General features: G+C 43.6%; 1 protein-coding gene across 3 annotated transcripts; it reads right to left on the bottom strand.

Moving 5' to 3' along the window:
* Window positions 1-490: 490 nt before the first annotated feature.
* Window positions 491-16,988, bottom strand: LOC144720668 (sulfotransferase 2B1-like). 3 transcript variants are annotated; one of them, XM_078597603.1, is made up of 7 exons: window positions 16,821-16,988; window positions 7,658-7,817; window positions 5,572-5,780; window positions 4,488-4,614; window positions 3,134-3,234; window positions 2,354-2,534; window positions 491-1,149 (listed from the first exon to the last, which is right to left on the bottom strand). In XM_078597603.1, the coding sequence occupies exons 1-7, from the start codon at window positions 16,944-16,946 to the stop codon at window positions 1,022-1,024; spliced, it is 1,032 nt and encodes a 343-aa protein (XP_078453729.1). In that variant the 5' UTR covers window positions 16,947-16,988; the 3' UTR covers window positions 491-1,021. The 3 variants fall into 3 exon arrangements, with proteins under 3 accessions (XP_078453729.1, XP_078453730.1, XP_078453728.1); XM_078597604.1 differs by having other exon boundaries at window positions 16,664-16,919; XM_078597602.1 differs by lacking the exon at window positions 16,821-16,988 and adding an exon at window positions 10,819-11,025.
* Window positions 16,989-17,650: the final 662 nt, after the last annotated feature.

Genomic DNA, 17,650 nt, shown 5'->3' with positions numbered 1-17,650 from the left:
TATATTGAAGACATGTGCCTATGTGTTCGAGCATGGATCAAGCTTTGTTTCATAAACAAATTGGTCGATTCTCGTTCAATCGACTATTGGATCGTTCAAAACACGTCGATTCCTGTTCCAGTAGTCCTTATATGGGCATAGACCTGCCCAATTACTCCATATATGGGCCTAAAGTATTAACAGGAATTTTCATTTATTCTGTCGCGGATGCATTTTATCCTGTTACAGCGCGTCTACTATCTGCTTGCAGGAGTTGCCTGGAAGGCACTCTGTTGTCATTGTAAGAGAGATCACCAAGGTTGTGAGTTACTGCTCCCTTGAAAAATCTAATGGCAGCCAATGGATAGGCCTAACCATAGCCCAAACTGCAACCCTATTCAATCTTTCTTTCCTGGACATGAGGCACGCCAAGTAACGCATCCATAACAAAATAAACTCGGATTGCCGGCAGCAGTCTGTCTCACAAAAAGGTGGACAACTGGATTCAGGAAATGTTAAACAGGTGGTGGGAAATATTTTATAACACAGGTTGACACTGATTACAAGTCATACACAAACAAATGAAAGTAGCAAATGAGAACTAATCATTGGCCTGGAACAAATTAACTTTTATAGAAACATATCAGGACAATTACATTTACGAGTAATTTAATCACATACAGTACTATAGAAATGTATTTTGCTTGAAGAAGCAATTTTAAAAAGCCATTTTTGACTTTAAAAAAGTATATATATAAGACCAGAATCACAATCCACGCTATAAGAAAAAAAGCAATTAGCCACAAAATATAAGCCTATTCAAACAATTACAAATTGTATTGGCGAACTTTCCCTTAAGCATGCTATCACGTCTTTATTTAATATGTAAAAATAATGCACATTTAAACAATAATTTCTTGATTAAAATAATTATGAATGCAATCAAATTATACTGGCTAAACAGAATGGAAATCTGTCAAAAAGCTTGACAAACAGCACTAAGCTTGATCAAAGTTAAGTGCTCCTGGCTTTAATAAAAACATTATTTATGCAGTTCTGCGATGTCCCAGACAAATTTCAAATCGCAGCCTTCCATCTTCTTAGCATAGACCGTATCGAACGCCTCACTCAACTCCACGGTGAATTCACTTTTCCAGTTGCCAACTGTGCCTGAAAAAAAACAGATGGAAAGATTTAGAATGACAAAAACCACGCAAGTGTGTTTGTGTGACTGCACTGAGTGGTAGTGGAACGGTGAGCGCGCTGGGCTACAAACCCGGCGACTCGAGTTTGATTCCTGATCATGGCCAGTCCTGGGCCCTCCTAGGTCAACTACAAATATCGCCACAAGGGAGACAAAGGCGGCGAGGCATGGTGTTGGTCACCCATCCCATTGTCTGTTGTTCTGGCCCAAACAGGTGCTCGCTAAGAACATTGGCTCCAAAAGTCGGTTAAGGGGGATCTTTTTCTTTGGTTCTTTCGGTAAAGTCACGTATAAAGATAAAATAATAAATTAAATTAAATACTAGCATACGACGTTTCGATTGCAGAATAATTCCTGCGGTCACGAAAGCTCCAAATTAAGTTTGGGGATCTTTTTCTTTGCACTGATATATCAAATTCTTTGTGTTGTGCTGGATATAATAGTCACCTACATGGCATATTGTGGGGCACCTCAGTGTGGTTCTTTGACAATAGGGATGATGTAAATGTGATGTATCATGACCAATACGTATTAACAATCCACATCCCTTGTTCACTTTATCTAGCCGAGTGGTGTTGTGGTTACATGTTCCCACCCCGCAGATTCAATTCCAATCAGACTTTCGTTCCAAGTGTAGTGACTGGCTCAGAGACAATAAGAGAAGGAGGCACTCTGTTTATTAACACGGCCTGACAGTAACACTTAGTAACTACGGTTCCCAGTCAGGACAGCTGGTAGACTGCCTGACGGTGAAGACTCCAGCAGCAGCACGACGGGATCCCACTCCAAACGACAGCCCCGAGCTCCCCTCCCGGGGTCTCTTTTACTGTCAGCGTGCCCTGGCTCCGCCCCCGGCCACGCCCCCTTCTGGGACCTACTAGCGGGTTCTCGGTGTGCCCTCTCCGTAACCCCCTAGATCCCTCTCGGGTCTATCACATGGCCTGCTGTCAGTCAGGGCTGCTGTAAGCTACAGATCCCCTCCCCTGCCAGCAACCAGCGCTATGCTGCTACGTGACCGATTCTACGTCATTACAAAAGTACCACTTGGCAGTAACAAGACAGCAATAGTTGTTCTGTGTCCCACCAACGAAAGTGAGCAACACCTCATATCTTTACTGACCAGGGAGATGCTTTAGCAGATCTTGCATGTCACAGTTTTGAACATTTTACCTTTTCGCATGAATGTTCCAACATTATGGTCTAGCCATTTGTTAGGGACGAGCGAGTAGTTGGCCATCGGGCTCTTCTTCATGCTGGAGAAGGTGCAGTGCTCTGCGATGGTGTCCAGGGCCGACTCGCTGAGTGGGCGCTCCAGGAAGTCTGCAATTCGCTTCACGCTACCGCGCAGATCCTACACAGGTGCTCCACGCCACCCCGACACAATCATTCGTTTAGGATCGTCAACCGTCAGATCGAAGGTGTCTCCCTGCCCCCAACTCACCACAACTCAAACGAGTGTGGAATGCTGCCACTGGCTTAGGTGGCCCTGGGACAGCAGTGCAAACCCCACGTGTCTGTCTAAGAGTCGCGCTATTTTTCTTTTATCATTGGAACAACTTTTATTCACAAACGATTTGGTTTTCATGATGGTAAACTTCCAATCCTAGATTAGACACATTTCGAGTATTGCTGTGGTTAGAGTGTCTGGCTCACGAAAATAAGTTTACATCCTGATCAGGAACTTATTTGGCACATCATCTCTCCACAGTGTATCAAATGAGTGCCCTGTTGAGGACAGTTAACAGTGGTCAGTTTGAGGATAGACTGGCTAAAGCATAACATTGCGTAAATACCACACACAGCTTACGACTACCAATGGAGATGAGCACTGCACCACAGCTCCATTGAGCAGGGAGACACTTTGATCTTCGCCTTGACACACTGCACATGATAACAGACACTTAAGTGTGTACGACGTAACACAGATGCTTTACAGCTGACGACACTAACCATAACCATGCCTTCAAACGAGATCATGAAGATGTTGGGGGCGTCCTTGTGTTCGTGCCATCCCCGTACATGGGTGAACCACGACCCTCCCTGTAATTGAGCTGCGGAAACATAACAAAGACATCAGACAATGAGATGTCAACGGTTTTCATACATGCAGTACGCATTTACATCATAGTCAAACTCCCCCCATTCCCCCCCCCCCAAATATACACCAAAAAACTCACAAACAAAAAAGGGCTCTGCAGAATGTTCCCGTGTTAAGATATCCCTTTAACGAAGCCCCCAAGATTACCACATAGCTATTCAAAATATGTGGTAATTGCCCACCCTAATGTTGAATTTTACACATATGCAAAATAAGTGTTGCCATCGTCAATCAGGAACCCATCTCTTCATTTAAAACATGCAATAAAAAGACTTTTGATTCTTCACGTCGTTGTGAAAACGACCCTGTAGAACGCTGATTAGTTATAGCGCTCTTTATTCTGGAGACATTTTTTTTTAAGAAAAAAAAAGAAAATCCAAAAATCTTTACGAGTGAAAGCACGCAGCAGCAGCGGCTGTCTTTGATTCCATTTGCTCGGCCAAGGAGAGCGACAAACACTCCGAGCCAACCAGCTCCCCACGATTCGATTATCACGATTCGTGGTCACGATAACATTTAAAATATATAAAAAATGTTACCAATTTTATTGCAGTGTTTGTTATGTAATGTTAGTCCAGTACGCTCTAAGCCACGCAGCACCCGCCAGTGTTTTTACTCAGTCTTGGTTTCCCTCTTACTTATCTTCGCGTGTTTTGGTGAGCATTTTAGACCCATAATCTCTGGAAAGAGACCTGCAAGAATTAGTGCTGCAAATGTGACCAAATGTTCATATTCTTAGGTTTTTTCTCATTTGGAATTTTTTACCTACGTGACTTTACCGAAAAAAACCTAAGAATATGAATCCTTGCAGTCACGAAAGCTTCAAATATAGAAGTGACCAAAGGTGTCAAGGCAAAGTATCACTTTGGATGCTAAAATGCAAGTGATGAGGCGAGTCGAGGCGGGTGAGCATCAGATTGATGCACTGGTGAGCACAGTACATCATACTGACGTTATAATTACAATAAAAAAATATATTAAATAATGGTTACCATCTGTATTATTAACGCTGCTACCGATAACCCAACAAAGCCCTCATGTTTTGCTTATATGTAAGAAACAACACAATCGGGAAAGCATCCCCATATATGATCGCTTTCGGCACTCATTCAATAAGCGCTAATTTATCCCAGAAACCACCTTGAGTGCTAAGCGAGGTCTGCCTGTATATATTGATTTATTCTGATAGAGTTGAATGCAACAAACCTTTATTGCTCACAAAATTGTGGAAACATTCTTCAAGAGTTCCCGTATCGGCAAGAAACTGTGCAAACTTTGAAAAGTGATGAACTGACACCATAACATCCTTCGGGTTGCGAGTAACATAGATGGCCTAAAATACAGAGACAAATAAGTAGGTGTGAATTACCATACACATCTCAAACAGATGAATCAATTTAATCAATGTTATAACCATATAAGGACCTCTGAGATTGGATTACACTGGTCAACAAAAAAAAAAATTCTGGCCTGGACTTTTGCAGCTGTTTTAGACTAATTTCCGGGTGCTGATTCCAAATCTGATCCCAGATTTGCTCTCTAACATCATTTTTATGCTATCGGCATACCCCATTTTCATTGATTTTACCAGAAATTAACTCTGTCACTTATGACTGCAAGTTGTTGCGAGTCAGTGACTGCTTTAGTGTTAAAATATGGTGCTGTATTTTTAGGATAGTGTGTTTATAATATAATTATATGTAGATATCCACATTTATTTAATATTTTTCTTCTGCAGTTTTTATTGAAAATGCAATATTTGATATCTTAAAAACCTGATGTGATAGACAAAAAGTGATGCCAGATTTGGAATCAGCACCCCAAAATTACATTTGAACCGTTGGAATACCTTATGCAAGAAAAAGTGTGTTGACCAGTGTTATTTATCAAGAATTAAATGTAAAGCAAGCTAATGGCTTTTATTTCGATTTAAAGCGTTTGTGACTGCAGGGATTCATCTTCTTGGTTCTTTCGGTAAAGTCACGTAGAAGGGAAGTAATAAAATAATAAAAAGAAAACATAATAAAATAATTCTCACGACGTTTCGGCCACAATGCAAGCAGCCGTCCTCAGGTGAGTCCTCAGGTGAGGACGGCTGCTTGCGTTGTGGCCGAAACGTCGTGAGAATTATTTTATTATGTTTTATTTTTATTATTTTATTACTTCCCTTCTACGTGACTTTACCGAAATAACCAAGAAGACAAGCTAATGGCGTTCAAGTCATTGGATATCTTGAATAAAAAAGCGAGGCAATAGAAATTGTGTGGTGGTGTTGCGTATAAGTTCTGACCTTTCCCTTGCCCTCTTTGAGCTTCTTTGGTGCTATGGAGTATGGTGCGTGGGTCGAGATCAGGCGTGGAGAGGGGCGGTTTTCCAAATATCCTTTTCCAGTGATGTTCTCCACCCAGGGCACCCTTTCCCAGCTCGGTATGGTCTTTACTGGAGTCAAATCTCCTCCACTGACAATCAGCGTCGTTATCTCCTGCATCCATGTGGTGCCTTTTTTGGCCACGTGAGTGACACGCGTTCGTGACACAACAAACAACAAACGAGGCACACTTATTCTGCTCAAATATGACGGCAATGTGAATGTGATATTGTAATGAGTGTGATGCGTTTATCACGTCGTTGGCCAAAATAACCGATATAGCCCCACAGAGTTTTGGTAACTGTTAGCACTGCTTCCGGTTGCCTTCACATTATGGCTGTGTCTTCTTGGTTCTTTCGGTAAAGTCACGTAGAAGGGAAATAATAAAATAATAAAAATAAAACATAATAAAATAATTCTCACGACGTTTCGGCCACAACGCAAGCAGCCGTCCTCAGGTGAATAACAGGTCTGTCGGAAAGACAGCGTCTGAATGAAAATCATGGCTGTGGTTTCCTGGGTCTCCGTGCAAAAAACTGAGTGCCTTAAAACAATTACGGCGCTTTGAGATGCCATTTCCATGAATGACACTGCTATATTAGACATATTTTCAGTAATAAGTTGGGGTTTTCCCATTCTATCATTGCTTCGGGATTGATATATGGAGAAACACTTTGTAGGAAATCAACAGAAGTAGACTTATCGAAAGACTGCTCCCCCAGACATAAGAATGCTTACTTTCCACCACTAGCTCAGCAAAAGAGATGACCACTTTCTGTTTTCATGTTTACTCTAACATAGCTCAAATCTCAGCTGCCCTTCGAGAAATACACCTGGTAGCCTCTAGCATGGGAGTGTAATGGGCACTCTCCTCGCCAATATGCAGAGACAGGTAAGGGCTCAAATCCTTTTATTCCACCTTCTCTGTCACCCTTCCTTATCTGCAGTTTTCTCTCCATCCACAACTCTCTCATCTCTCGTCACTCCTGCCGACGACCCCTCTAATCCCCACGGCCGCCTCTCCCATTCTCTCCCCCTCCCCAGTGCTGGATTCTCCTAATAGCAAAAGTAGCTACATGTGGCTACGGACCCCGCACTTTCAAGGGCCCCAAACTAAACGACTGGGTGTTTAAGGTTAGCGATTTGTCATATTATCTGGCTGTATAGCAAATGAAAAAATACAATTACTTTACTATGCAAAGTTACTTTTTTATATTTACATGTTTTTTTTTAATTTAGGGCCCCTTTATAGCATATGCTACAGTCCCTGCACTAGCTTAATCTGGCACTGCCTCTCCCCTCATCCCTATCTCCTCCTACCCAGCCACCAATATCTTCACATCTCGAACCATGCCCCCTCATCTTTATCCACCAATTCCCTCTCTTCATGCTTCGGGGTTACTCCCGGTCAGCTGGGTTCAGGGATTGGCATCAGTGTGTAGGGTGTAGGGAATGCCAATGTTGTGGGGACCGTTATGGAGAATTGTTACAGGAGCCACGGACACGTGTTCTGTGCCCAGCAATGAGCATCCAGGGCCGTGTATGAGGTGTCTGCAAATTAATTGAGAGGCTCTATTAAATTTCGATTTAAAGCTTTCGTGACTGCAGGGATTCATCTTCTTGGTTCTTTCGGTAAAGTCACGTAGAAGGGAAATAATAAAATAATAAAAATAAAACATAATCAAATAATTCTCACGTTTCGGCCACAACGCAAAGCCTGAGGATGGCTGCTTGCGTTGTGGCCGAAACGTCCTGAGAATTATTTTATTATGTTTCATTTTTATTATTTTATTATTTCCCTTCTACGTGACTTTACCTAAACAACCAAGAAGAGGCTCTATTAGTTTCAGCAAAATGCAGAATAAATTCACCCGTTTTTATGGCAGGGGCTTTTTTGAGCGAGGGACAACCACTGCTGCACGCATTTTATTTACCCTGGAGAGATGACGGGCCGAGTCTAATCGGCAGTGTTGCCATTTGATTTCATGTATAAAATGTAAATATTTACCTGATTTGGGATAAGTCACCACAAAGACGTCATCGTCACGCACGTCAAAATCCTCCGAGTACTGCAGGCTTTCTGGTGTTTGTACACTGGTAGGGAAGGAAATGCCTTTGTATTCGCCAAAAAGCTGGCAATCCACGTTGCTGTTTTCCTCTCCCATCGTCTGGAATATAAAAACAACAAGAACAGTTAAATTTCGATTTAAAGCTTTCGTGACTGCAGGGATTCATCTTCTTGGTTCTTTCGGTAAAGTCACGTAGAAGGGAAATAATAAAGTAATAAAAATAAAACATAATAGTGAGAAATTATTTTATTATTTCCCTTCTACGTGACTTTACCGAAAGAACCAAGAAGAAGAACAGTGAATCTACATTTTTGTAAGACGAGGCATACAGAGTCAATCTAGTTGTGGATAATGCAACAACGTTCGCTGAGCTCTCTTCTCTCAGCAGGGCCAATGGGACCCCCCCCCCGTTCCATGTTTCCACGGCGGAGTCATCGTTGGCGCGCCCTCGCGTAAACAGCAGCCTGGGGTTGTTTTGTACATTTTACTTATTACGGTAAGTTTGTTGAGCCAGCTGTATGTTTGTTGAACTTCGTTCGTACCGTACGAAGCCAACAGTGCTAATCGGAGCTGGCCAGGAATGGGGCAAAACCTGTTTCACATTTCACTGAGGCAACAGGAGAGCACAGAATTAACGTTACTAACCAAACATTAAAAGTTTCGCGTGCTTGCTATATTCTCGGCTGCCACGTCTTCACCAACCAGCACTGACCAGCGTCAGTGCTGGTGGTCAAATAGCCCTGACCCACGCAACGTGGGGAGGCCCTCACCGAGCGGTGGATTTTAAATACGATGCACATGCCTATCTAGAGTTCTAGACTAAACAGGATGCAAAATAGACTGTACAGGATGCCAAAAGTGCACAACACTTTTCTCATACCCCTTCGCATAGGCCCCTCGTTATAACTTGCATAATGTGCCATTGGAATGCAAGAGGTTAAGACGTGGTCATCTGACTTTAAAAAAATATTCATAACTGCATAATACATAATGTGTTACATCATGTATTATGTATACAGTGTACTAGGTAGGAGCCCATCTCTTGTTGACCGTGAGCCAGTAGTGAAAATTCTACATTCTCATGCCAGGATTTGTCCCTGTAGGATTACCACTTCTTCTTACCTTAAAAGTTGCATCTTCTGAGTACTGTCCTGACCATAATTTCAATCCGCAGCCTTAATATTGCTCCACCACAAACCAGAGGTGTGGACTCGAGTCATGTGACTTGGACTCGAGTCAGACTCGAGTCATGAATTTGATGACTTGCGACTCGACTTGGACTTGCATAACAATGACTTTGTCCCACCTATGAGATGTGGACTCGAGTCATGTGACTTGGACTCGAGTCAGACTCGAGTCATGAATTTGATGACTTGCGACTCGACTTGGATTTGCATAACAATGACTTTGTCCCACCTCTGCCACAAACCACTACCCAGCCAACAGCCATTTACTGAGCATTTGTTTCGGTCAGATGCAAACACCAGTTTGCAATTTTTATCTGCATATTTATGGACAGCCAAATGAGACACAATAAATGCATTGCTGCCTTACACTACGATACCGTGTGTAATTTGCAATGTTCTGAAAAACTGTTGGGGCCTATGTTGTACGTGGGGCCTGTAATCCAGCACTGGAGGCGAGGGTTGGTGGATCAGAACTAGATTTCGTGAGTCTGCCCTCCGACTCGTGGGGGTCAAGGTAATAATTTCGTTGATTACCGGGGTACGATGGCAGTACAGCAAGTAGGATTCATTTCCACCTGTATTCCATGTGTACGGGGATTGAGTGTTACCCCCTTCGCACGCATCTCGTTTTCTCCAGATACTCCAAACATCCCAATATACGGTTCAACGTACGGCACGTGCAATCACTGTTGTATGTTGAACTTCTTTCTCACCGTACGTAGCCAACCGTGTTAATTGGAGGTGCGGGGTAAAGACAACAACTAATTACTCTTTGGTTCTTTCGGTAAAGTCACGTATAAAGAGAAAATAATAAATTAAATACTAGCATACGACGTTTCGATTGCAACACAAGCAATCATCATCAGGTATAAATTAAATAGAAACACAAATCTAGTATACTTAGAAATGTAATGTAATACGACAGAGTCGGATAACATAACAGTCAACACCCAACCTGGTTGATTACGTTCTTCCTGAGAATGCTAAATTTGAGAAAGAGATAAAACACAGAACCAGAGACATATAGACAGACATATAATTTAGCATTCTCAGGAAGAACGTAATCAACCAGGTAGGGTGTTGACTGTTATGTTATCCGACTCTGTTGTATTACATTACATTTCTAAGTATACTAGATTTGTGTTTCTGTTTCATTTATACCTGATGATGATTGCTTGTGTTGCAATCGAAACGTCGTATGCTAGTATTTAATTTATTATTTTCTCTTTATACGTGACTTTACCGAAAGAACCAAAGAGTAATTCCTGCAGTCACGAAAGCTCCAAATTAAGATACAACTAATGACAAAAAGCAGTTCTCAAGAAATGAGTTTTCAATCTAGATATAAGTGACTTGAGACCGTGTTTGTTCGATGGCTAGCCAACAGCCCCTGTTGTTGGCGTCCGTTCTACCATTATCATTGCCCTGAAGTCGAACGTGTTGTTCCTAGAATACATCATTGTTCTTTTTGCTCTCAGAGGCGTTCCCATGTGTCACATTTACAGCTTCTATGCAATGGTAATCTGTAAACTTGCAAAGGTCATTTTGACGTGAACTTAGTACAACATTCAACAATGCATTATCTAACACACAGGTAATGCAGGTAGCAGACTGAACTTTGCACCCGAACCCCAAGTACTGTATATGTTCGTGTTTATTGATCACGTGCATTGCAAGTATTTACACGTTATCATAAAAAAAACATGAAGAACAGTGGCCTGGCAACTAGATGTATATTTCATTGCCAGAATCAAGAGTCATACACTGGTAAACTGATAGGCAATTATAAATGTACTTGCCACTTTCCTCAATTACATGAGCATCTTTGCAACGAATTGGTTAAGAATTAAGAGGCACGTAAACTAGTAAAGTGACCGTACAAAAGCATTGCGTGAGTGTATCTCAGTATGCACCTTTAGAGAGTATGGCTCGTGGCTGATGGGAGTGCAGGCAGGAGACGTCTCGCTGCTGTGCTGGTCACAAGTCGAGTGCGGACGTGCGAAAGTTCTGCGTCGTTTTGTTAGTCGCCTCTGGGAGCCTCCCACACGTGACCTCTCTCCATTCATGACCCCACCCACCTCATCATTCCCGTATCCTGCCTGCATCGTATTGTGCCAAGCAGCCCAGGGCTCTAGAGATTTGGAATGACGTGTTTAAGGGGCTGTCCATAAATGACGTCACGCGATTTTGGACGATTTTTGACCCCCCCCCTCCCCCTCTCGTCACACGGCGTCACAAAAAGTCAGACCCCCCTGAAATATGACGTCACAAAGCTCTGCCCCCTCCCCCCCCCAAAAAAAACACACATTTTCATTTTGAAAATGAAACATGCTTCAAATCACTTTAAACTATTGTCATTGTAGTGCGTATTTAATGTGGCGCTGCACTCTGCAAGGATTCATAACTTTTAAGTTTTTTCGGTAAAGTCACTTGGGTAAAAAAAATAATAAAAAGTAAAATAATAAATGAGTTATTTTCATTTATTATTATTTTTTTTTACTATTATTTTTTTACCGACGTGACTTTACCGAAAAAACCGAGGAGTATTTGGAATGACGTGTTTAAGGGGCCGTCCACGCGATTTTGGCAATCCTTCAACAAATTTACAAAATGTATGCTTCTCCATTCTCCCATGTGTTGTTATAACAATGTTATTAAGTTAATATTTATACAGGTGTTGAGGAGTGGAGTGCTGACGTCAGGTCACACTCGCCTCGGGGGAATGCCGTCAGGGTAAAGTGTCGTCATGCCCCCCGGGGTATTTGAGGGGAGACCCGTGACGTGGACGGGGTCTTCGCCGGGAGTCAGAGGAGTGAGTGGTAGGGGAGTAGGGGGCTCCGGGATAGAGGGTAGAGAGCCAGGCTAAAGGGGGCTGCTTTACCCGGCTGGCCGAGTTGTATGAACCCTCGGTCAGTGCTGTGGGAAGAGCCCGATAGCCTGGTGGGGTGTAGGGAACTCCCAGTATCCTTCCCCTAGGGAGCTTAGTTAATAACCCTCGTGTTAACCCCTTCCCCCGAGTTAGGCGTAAGCCCCTAATAAACAGTTTGGCGTCAGCCCCTACACGACCAGCTTCAGCGTCCTTTTCTACCACGCAACACAGGTAGGAACAACAGTTCCACCCTGCCCACCAGGGATTATTTGTCTGTCTGTCGTGCATGGCCCCGCCCCACCAGAGCCCTCCCATTGGCTCGGGGGCGCCGACCAATGGGAGCGGTGGGTTGGGGTTGGTAGAGGGGGGGGGGGTTAGTGATGGGGGGGGGGGCACCGCCGCGACTCGGGCCAATGAGGAGACGGGCGATGTTTCATTCACAAAAGGAAACTGGGGGAGGGTGGCTCCATTCATAAAATTGAAGCCTTGAAAAGAAAAAAGCGGATCTTTTTGCCTCGTGTTTCTTTCAACATTCCCAGCTTTAAGGTGATTCAGTTGGGGGTGGGAGGGGTGGGGCTGGGTGGAGAGGGGAGGATGGGGAGTGGCTTGGTAGGGAGGGGCTGGGTGGGGAGGGCTGGGTGGGGAGGGGCTGGGTGGGAGGTGGGAGGGGTGGGGCAGGGTGGTGTGGAGCTGGTCACCCCGTGGTGCCCTTATAAAAAAACTCAACGTTTAACCTACACACTACACTATATCCGACACGATACACTACACTTATACAGGTAGGAACAACAGCTTCCACACTGCCCACCAGGGATTATTTGTCTGTCGTGCACGAATGCGCTGTCCAACCAAGTTCCTGCCTGCCCACTCTGAAGGAACGTGTTTTAAAGTTGTGCATTTTGATGTGACGTCACATTTCTCAAACCCCCCCCCTCCCCCCCTCGTCACACATCATCACACATCGTCACACATAGTCACAAATGTCTGACCCCCCTACCCCCCCCCCTCGGTGCGTGACGTCATTTATGGACGGCCCCTAAGCACATAATGGGTCGAACCCCCGATAAACACAACATGACGTACACAATGGCACACAGCTGTGATCCTCAGCACACTGAAGGTTGGGGATTGGTGGACCATGCAATACATCTTCACAGGGGCAAGTTTCCCACCTGCAGAGCGATGAAGTAAGTCACCAGTAGATGTCAATACAAGTATGTTGCTTGTACAGGTAGTCCCCGAGTTACGACGGGGTCCGACTTACAATATTTCGATCTTACGATGGCGATAGCGATACGACAAAATTGCCATCAACAACCTAACATCGTTCAAGTGTGCAGACGACGGACAGAATCTTGGTGAGTAGAATACAATATGACACGTTACGATACGTTCAATGCATGTATACACTACACTATACACTACACTATGATACGTAGCTTTAGCGATTTCATTTTAAGGTTACCACGATACGATACGTTCAATGCATGTTAATAGTTTTTATAGCAGATAGGATTGTTTCCTGAAAAAAACTTTCTGTTAAATTGCAGTTAATATAGGTAGGCTAAGAATTTACCTTGGTTTTTTTACTTTACATTTTACTGTGCAATACAGTATTGTAATTAATAAATACATACAGTATATAGTTTATACAGTACTGTATTGTAAATTGCTCTGTTTTGCTAAATTATCAACATTCTTTAAGACTCCTGGGTAGGCTAGGCCACCTTCGACTTACGATATTTTCGACTTACGATGGGGTCGTCGTAACGCATCTCCATCGTAAGTAGAGGACTACCTGAACTTCCATGCACATCTCCAGTAACCCACACACGCCTGTGGTTGTTGATGTTGTTGTTTGACTTGCATCCCACTGGGATTTTTGCACAGCGTTGGTGTACGGTGCTTTTTTTCTGGAAGACTTTGCAGTTTTTTCTGGATTTTTCTGTTTTCCGCATAGTCACTTTAAGATGTTTTGTTGGTTTTTTTGTTTTTTGTTTGTTGCGATTGCACCCGATTCAAGAGCCGAATGGCTCCCAGGGCTACACATTTCATGAGCTTCTGTCACTTGCTCTTTGGTTCTTTTGGTAAAGTCACGTAGGTATAAAATAAAATAAACCAGTCACTTGCTCATTATCAGTCCGCTATCGCTACTACCAAAGCTACTGTGGCCATGTTGAGGATTCGGTCCATACTGTTTAACCACCGTACTGCCTGTAAAACAAGTTTCTGTTTTCTCCAAGGTGTTAAAACTTTTCTCAATTGAAGAAACGTGTTGACTTTGACCTATTACCACTATGATATTGCTGTATAAATTGCTGTCCACTTGATATTTGGGGCCTTTGCTTAGCAACTTTAAAGAAATATATATTTTGTTTTTTTAAATAGGTAATTTTATTATTATGAATAGTACTCATGTTTCAATAGTTACATTATAAAGTGAAATGCCTTGGTGTGGTCTTGGACTGTTGCTGTTACTCTGCCTTGCCCAAGCTTGCAGTTGATGTTGACACATCTGCAGGCATTTATGTACAAGTGCAATTTATACTTCTGTAAGGATATTATCCATAGTACAGTATATTTTGGGTTAGATCGCGTAAATACAGTATAACACGTTCCTTCGGAGTGGGCAGGTAGGAACTTGGTTGGACAGCGCATTCGTGCACGACAGACAAATAATCCCTGGTGGGCAGTGTGTAAGCTGTTGTTCCTCCCTGTATAAGTGTAGTGTATCGTGTCGTATATAGTGTAGTGTGTAGGTGAAACGTTGAGTTTTTTTTTTATAAGGGCACCACGGGGTGACCAGCTCCACACCACCCTGCCCCACCCCTACCACCTCCCACCCAGCCCTCCCCACCCAGCCCCTCCCCACCCTCCCCTGTCTACCCAGCCCCACCCCTCCCACCGCCAACTGAATCACATTAAGGATGGGAAAGTTGAAAGAAACACTAGGCAAAAAGATCCGCTTTTTTATTTTCAAGGCTTCCATTTTATGAATGGAGCCACCCTCCCCCAGTTTCCTTTTGTGAATGAAACATCGCCCGTCTCCTCATTGGCCTGAGTCGCTGCGGTGCCCCCTTCCACCACTACCCCCCCCCTCTACCAACCTCAACCCACCGCTCCCATTGGTCGGCGCCCCCGAGCCAATGGGAGGGCTCTGATGGGAGCGGGGCCATGCACGACAGACAAATAATCCCTGGTGGGCAGGGTGGAACTGTTGTTCCTACCTGTATAAATGTGTCATTAATTCTAGATTTGAAGCTTTCGTGACTGCAAGGAATCATCTTCTTAGTATCAAGTGATACAGCTAATCTGGCTGTGACGGTCCCACCTGATGACGGAGACTTGTGTTGCCTCCGAAACGTCGTGATTTTTGTTTTTATCACTTGATACAGCTAATCTGGCTGTGACGGTCCCACCTGATGACGGAGACTTGTGTTGCCTCCGAAACGTCGTGATTTTTGTTTTTATTTTATTTTACTTTCTACGTGACTTTACCGAAAAAACCTAAGAAGATGTGTCATTAAACCCGCCACCTCCGTGACTTTATCGAAAGAACCAAAGAGTATAGATTCCTGCAGTCACGAAATCTTCAAATCAAGATTGATTTCATTAACCTTGGCCCATGATTACATCTCAGGATGAGGGCGAGTGGGAGGAGTCTATCAACATCAGGGGGGGAGGAGTCTAATATGTTTTAGTGATTTGCTTAACGTTTTTCTATCTTACTCTCGTATCAGTTCTTGTACTATTTTCTTTGTTCCGTAGCTAACTGCATTCTTCCTGGAGTCTAAACAAATATTCTGATTACATCAACAACGAGGCGTGGGGGCCACCGTTTCAGATGTATTTTGTGTTTATTCCAAGAAGATTAACAATTACAAAACAACGTACATCACTTCACCAATGCAAAGTAACATTCTCAAATGCTGTACCCAGCATGTAGACAATCATCACCACGCTGCCCCTCACGATATCTGTGTTATCGCACAGCCCATACCTGCACATCAAGTCATACTTATTACCTACGCACACATCTTAACATTACAATGTTTTCTAAGTTTTATAGCTGTAAACATTTTATGAAATTAATTAATTTGTGATTCTAGAGTAAACATTTTGGCTGGCTCTATTACATTAGCACCATGTAGCTCCCAACTACACCTAGTACCCCTAACAGCAGCTTTAGCATCTCCTTTTCACTCACATTTCTTAAAGTTACTAAAAACATGCGGCAACACCTCTACACCGACCTTGAATATCACAAAAGTGGAATGCTGGTGGGGCACCCAAGCTGTAACCCGAGTAATCACGCAATATCATGTGTCTCAATCCTTGTGTGAACAGCCAGCAGTCCAGTGCAGTCTGAATTACTTTGCTTTATTTAGTTGGCTAGATGGAACATGGACATCAATTTAACCCACAAAATGTAAAAGTCGACAAGAGCACGTTCACATTTATCAAGAGATATCTGTGCATTATGATCATATCTACGTGCCTTTCAAAATACCCTGCGGAGCAATTGGTGCCCTTGATGAAATACGATTAGGGGCCATCCATTTAGTACGTATGCAAACATGTGTCAATACTTGACAACTTCAATCCTCCCTGTACACACGCGTACTTTTTACACCCCCACCTGCGTACATACAGCTTGCTGCACCCCCCCGAATCCTATAGAACGGACGATATTTAATCCACTCATTAAATATCGGCCTAGCTTTACACACAGCTTTGTACAGTTATATTTGACCGTGTTATCCATCCTGACTGGTTATTCAAAAACACGTCTATTATGATCTTAAAACACAATTAAAACTCGGTGAACTCGTCTCTATATAAAGTGCGTCGACTGAACATCTGCTGGAACAGTAGACCGATGTACAGACCTGTGTTAGTACTGAAGTCCAGGCAGCAGCAGCAGCAGGAGCACGAACAGAGCACCGTGGCAGCTAAAATCTCGAGCCAGTGGCAGTGTGGAGAGAGGCCAGATTGGAGGATGTGTGATCACCCACGGGGCAGGCCCCCAGACGATGTCAGACTCACTGTTGAGCTTGCATGACAGCTGCAGTCAGGGGCACGGTGGCACACGAAGTGACACCTCTCCCACAGTGCCACTTCTCCCGCTAGTACTTGTTGTCTGACAGCTGAAGAAACTGAACTGTGGCTCATTTGAAAGGCAACTTAGACAAATTATTATCGAGGCTTCACCCCCCCCCCCCCCTGTTTCCTATGCGTACATTGTCAATAGACCCCCCCCCCCCATATGCAAGCGAACGCATTTGGGTTAACTCCCCCTCCATGCGTACGTACTCAATGTATGGCCCCTTATCAGTGCCGTATTGCAAAAAGCGAAAAACTACACGGCGTGCAAACAAGACACAAAATATGTGCTGACCGATGGGGAATCAAGTTCAGAGTGTATGCGTTGCTCAACTGCAATGCTATATTTTTTTCAGATGCAGTCCAAGGCCAGAATCGGATCAGAATCCTTCATCCTGGAGGAATATGATGAACTATGAAGTTATTTTTCAAACACTGTATGCCCAGCTTTTCGGGTTATGAAGTCACTGGACATGTAACGATGAACTGAGGGACTGCACATAGTGCCAGGCGTGCGCGAAAAAAGCAACAAGGACTTCAAACCACAAAGACATTTGTCATTTTTGTCAAGGAGATTTCAAATGTCCAAGTCCTGCGGTATTTGCTTGGATATAACTTTAAAAATTACGTTCCGCGCAAGCAGTGCACGGCGTTCATTTATTAGCTTATGGATTTCATTTCTTCAGCAACGGCACTTTGCGGGCGACTTGTTCGTAAACGCGTGGCGAGCTGTAAAGGAGCCGCCGCACTTGCAAGCAAAAACACTGTCTTAG

Source organism: Lampetra planeri, chromosome 9 (genome assembly GCF_965212315.1).
Source record: "Lampetra planeri chromosome 9, kcLamPlan1.2.h2, whole genome shotgun sequence".
Lineage (NCBI taxonomy): Eukaryota > Metazoa > Chordata > Hyperoartia > Petromyzontiformes > Petromyzontidae > Lampetra > Lampetra planeri.
The sequence above is the reverse complement of the archived record's forward strand: the minus strand, read 5'-3'. Positions and strand labels throughout refer to the sequence as shown.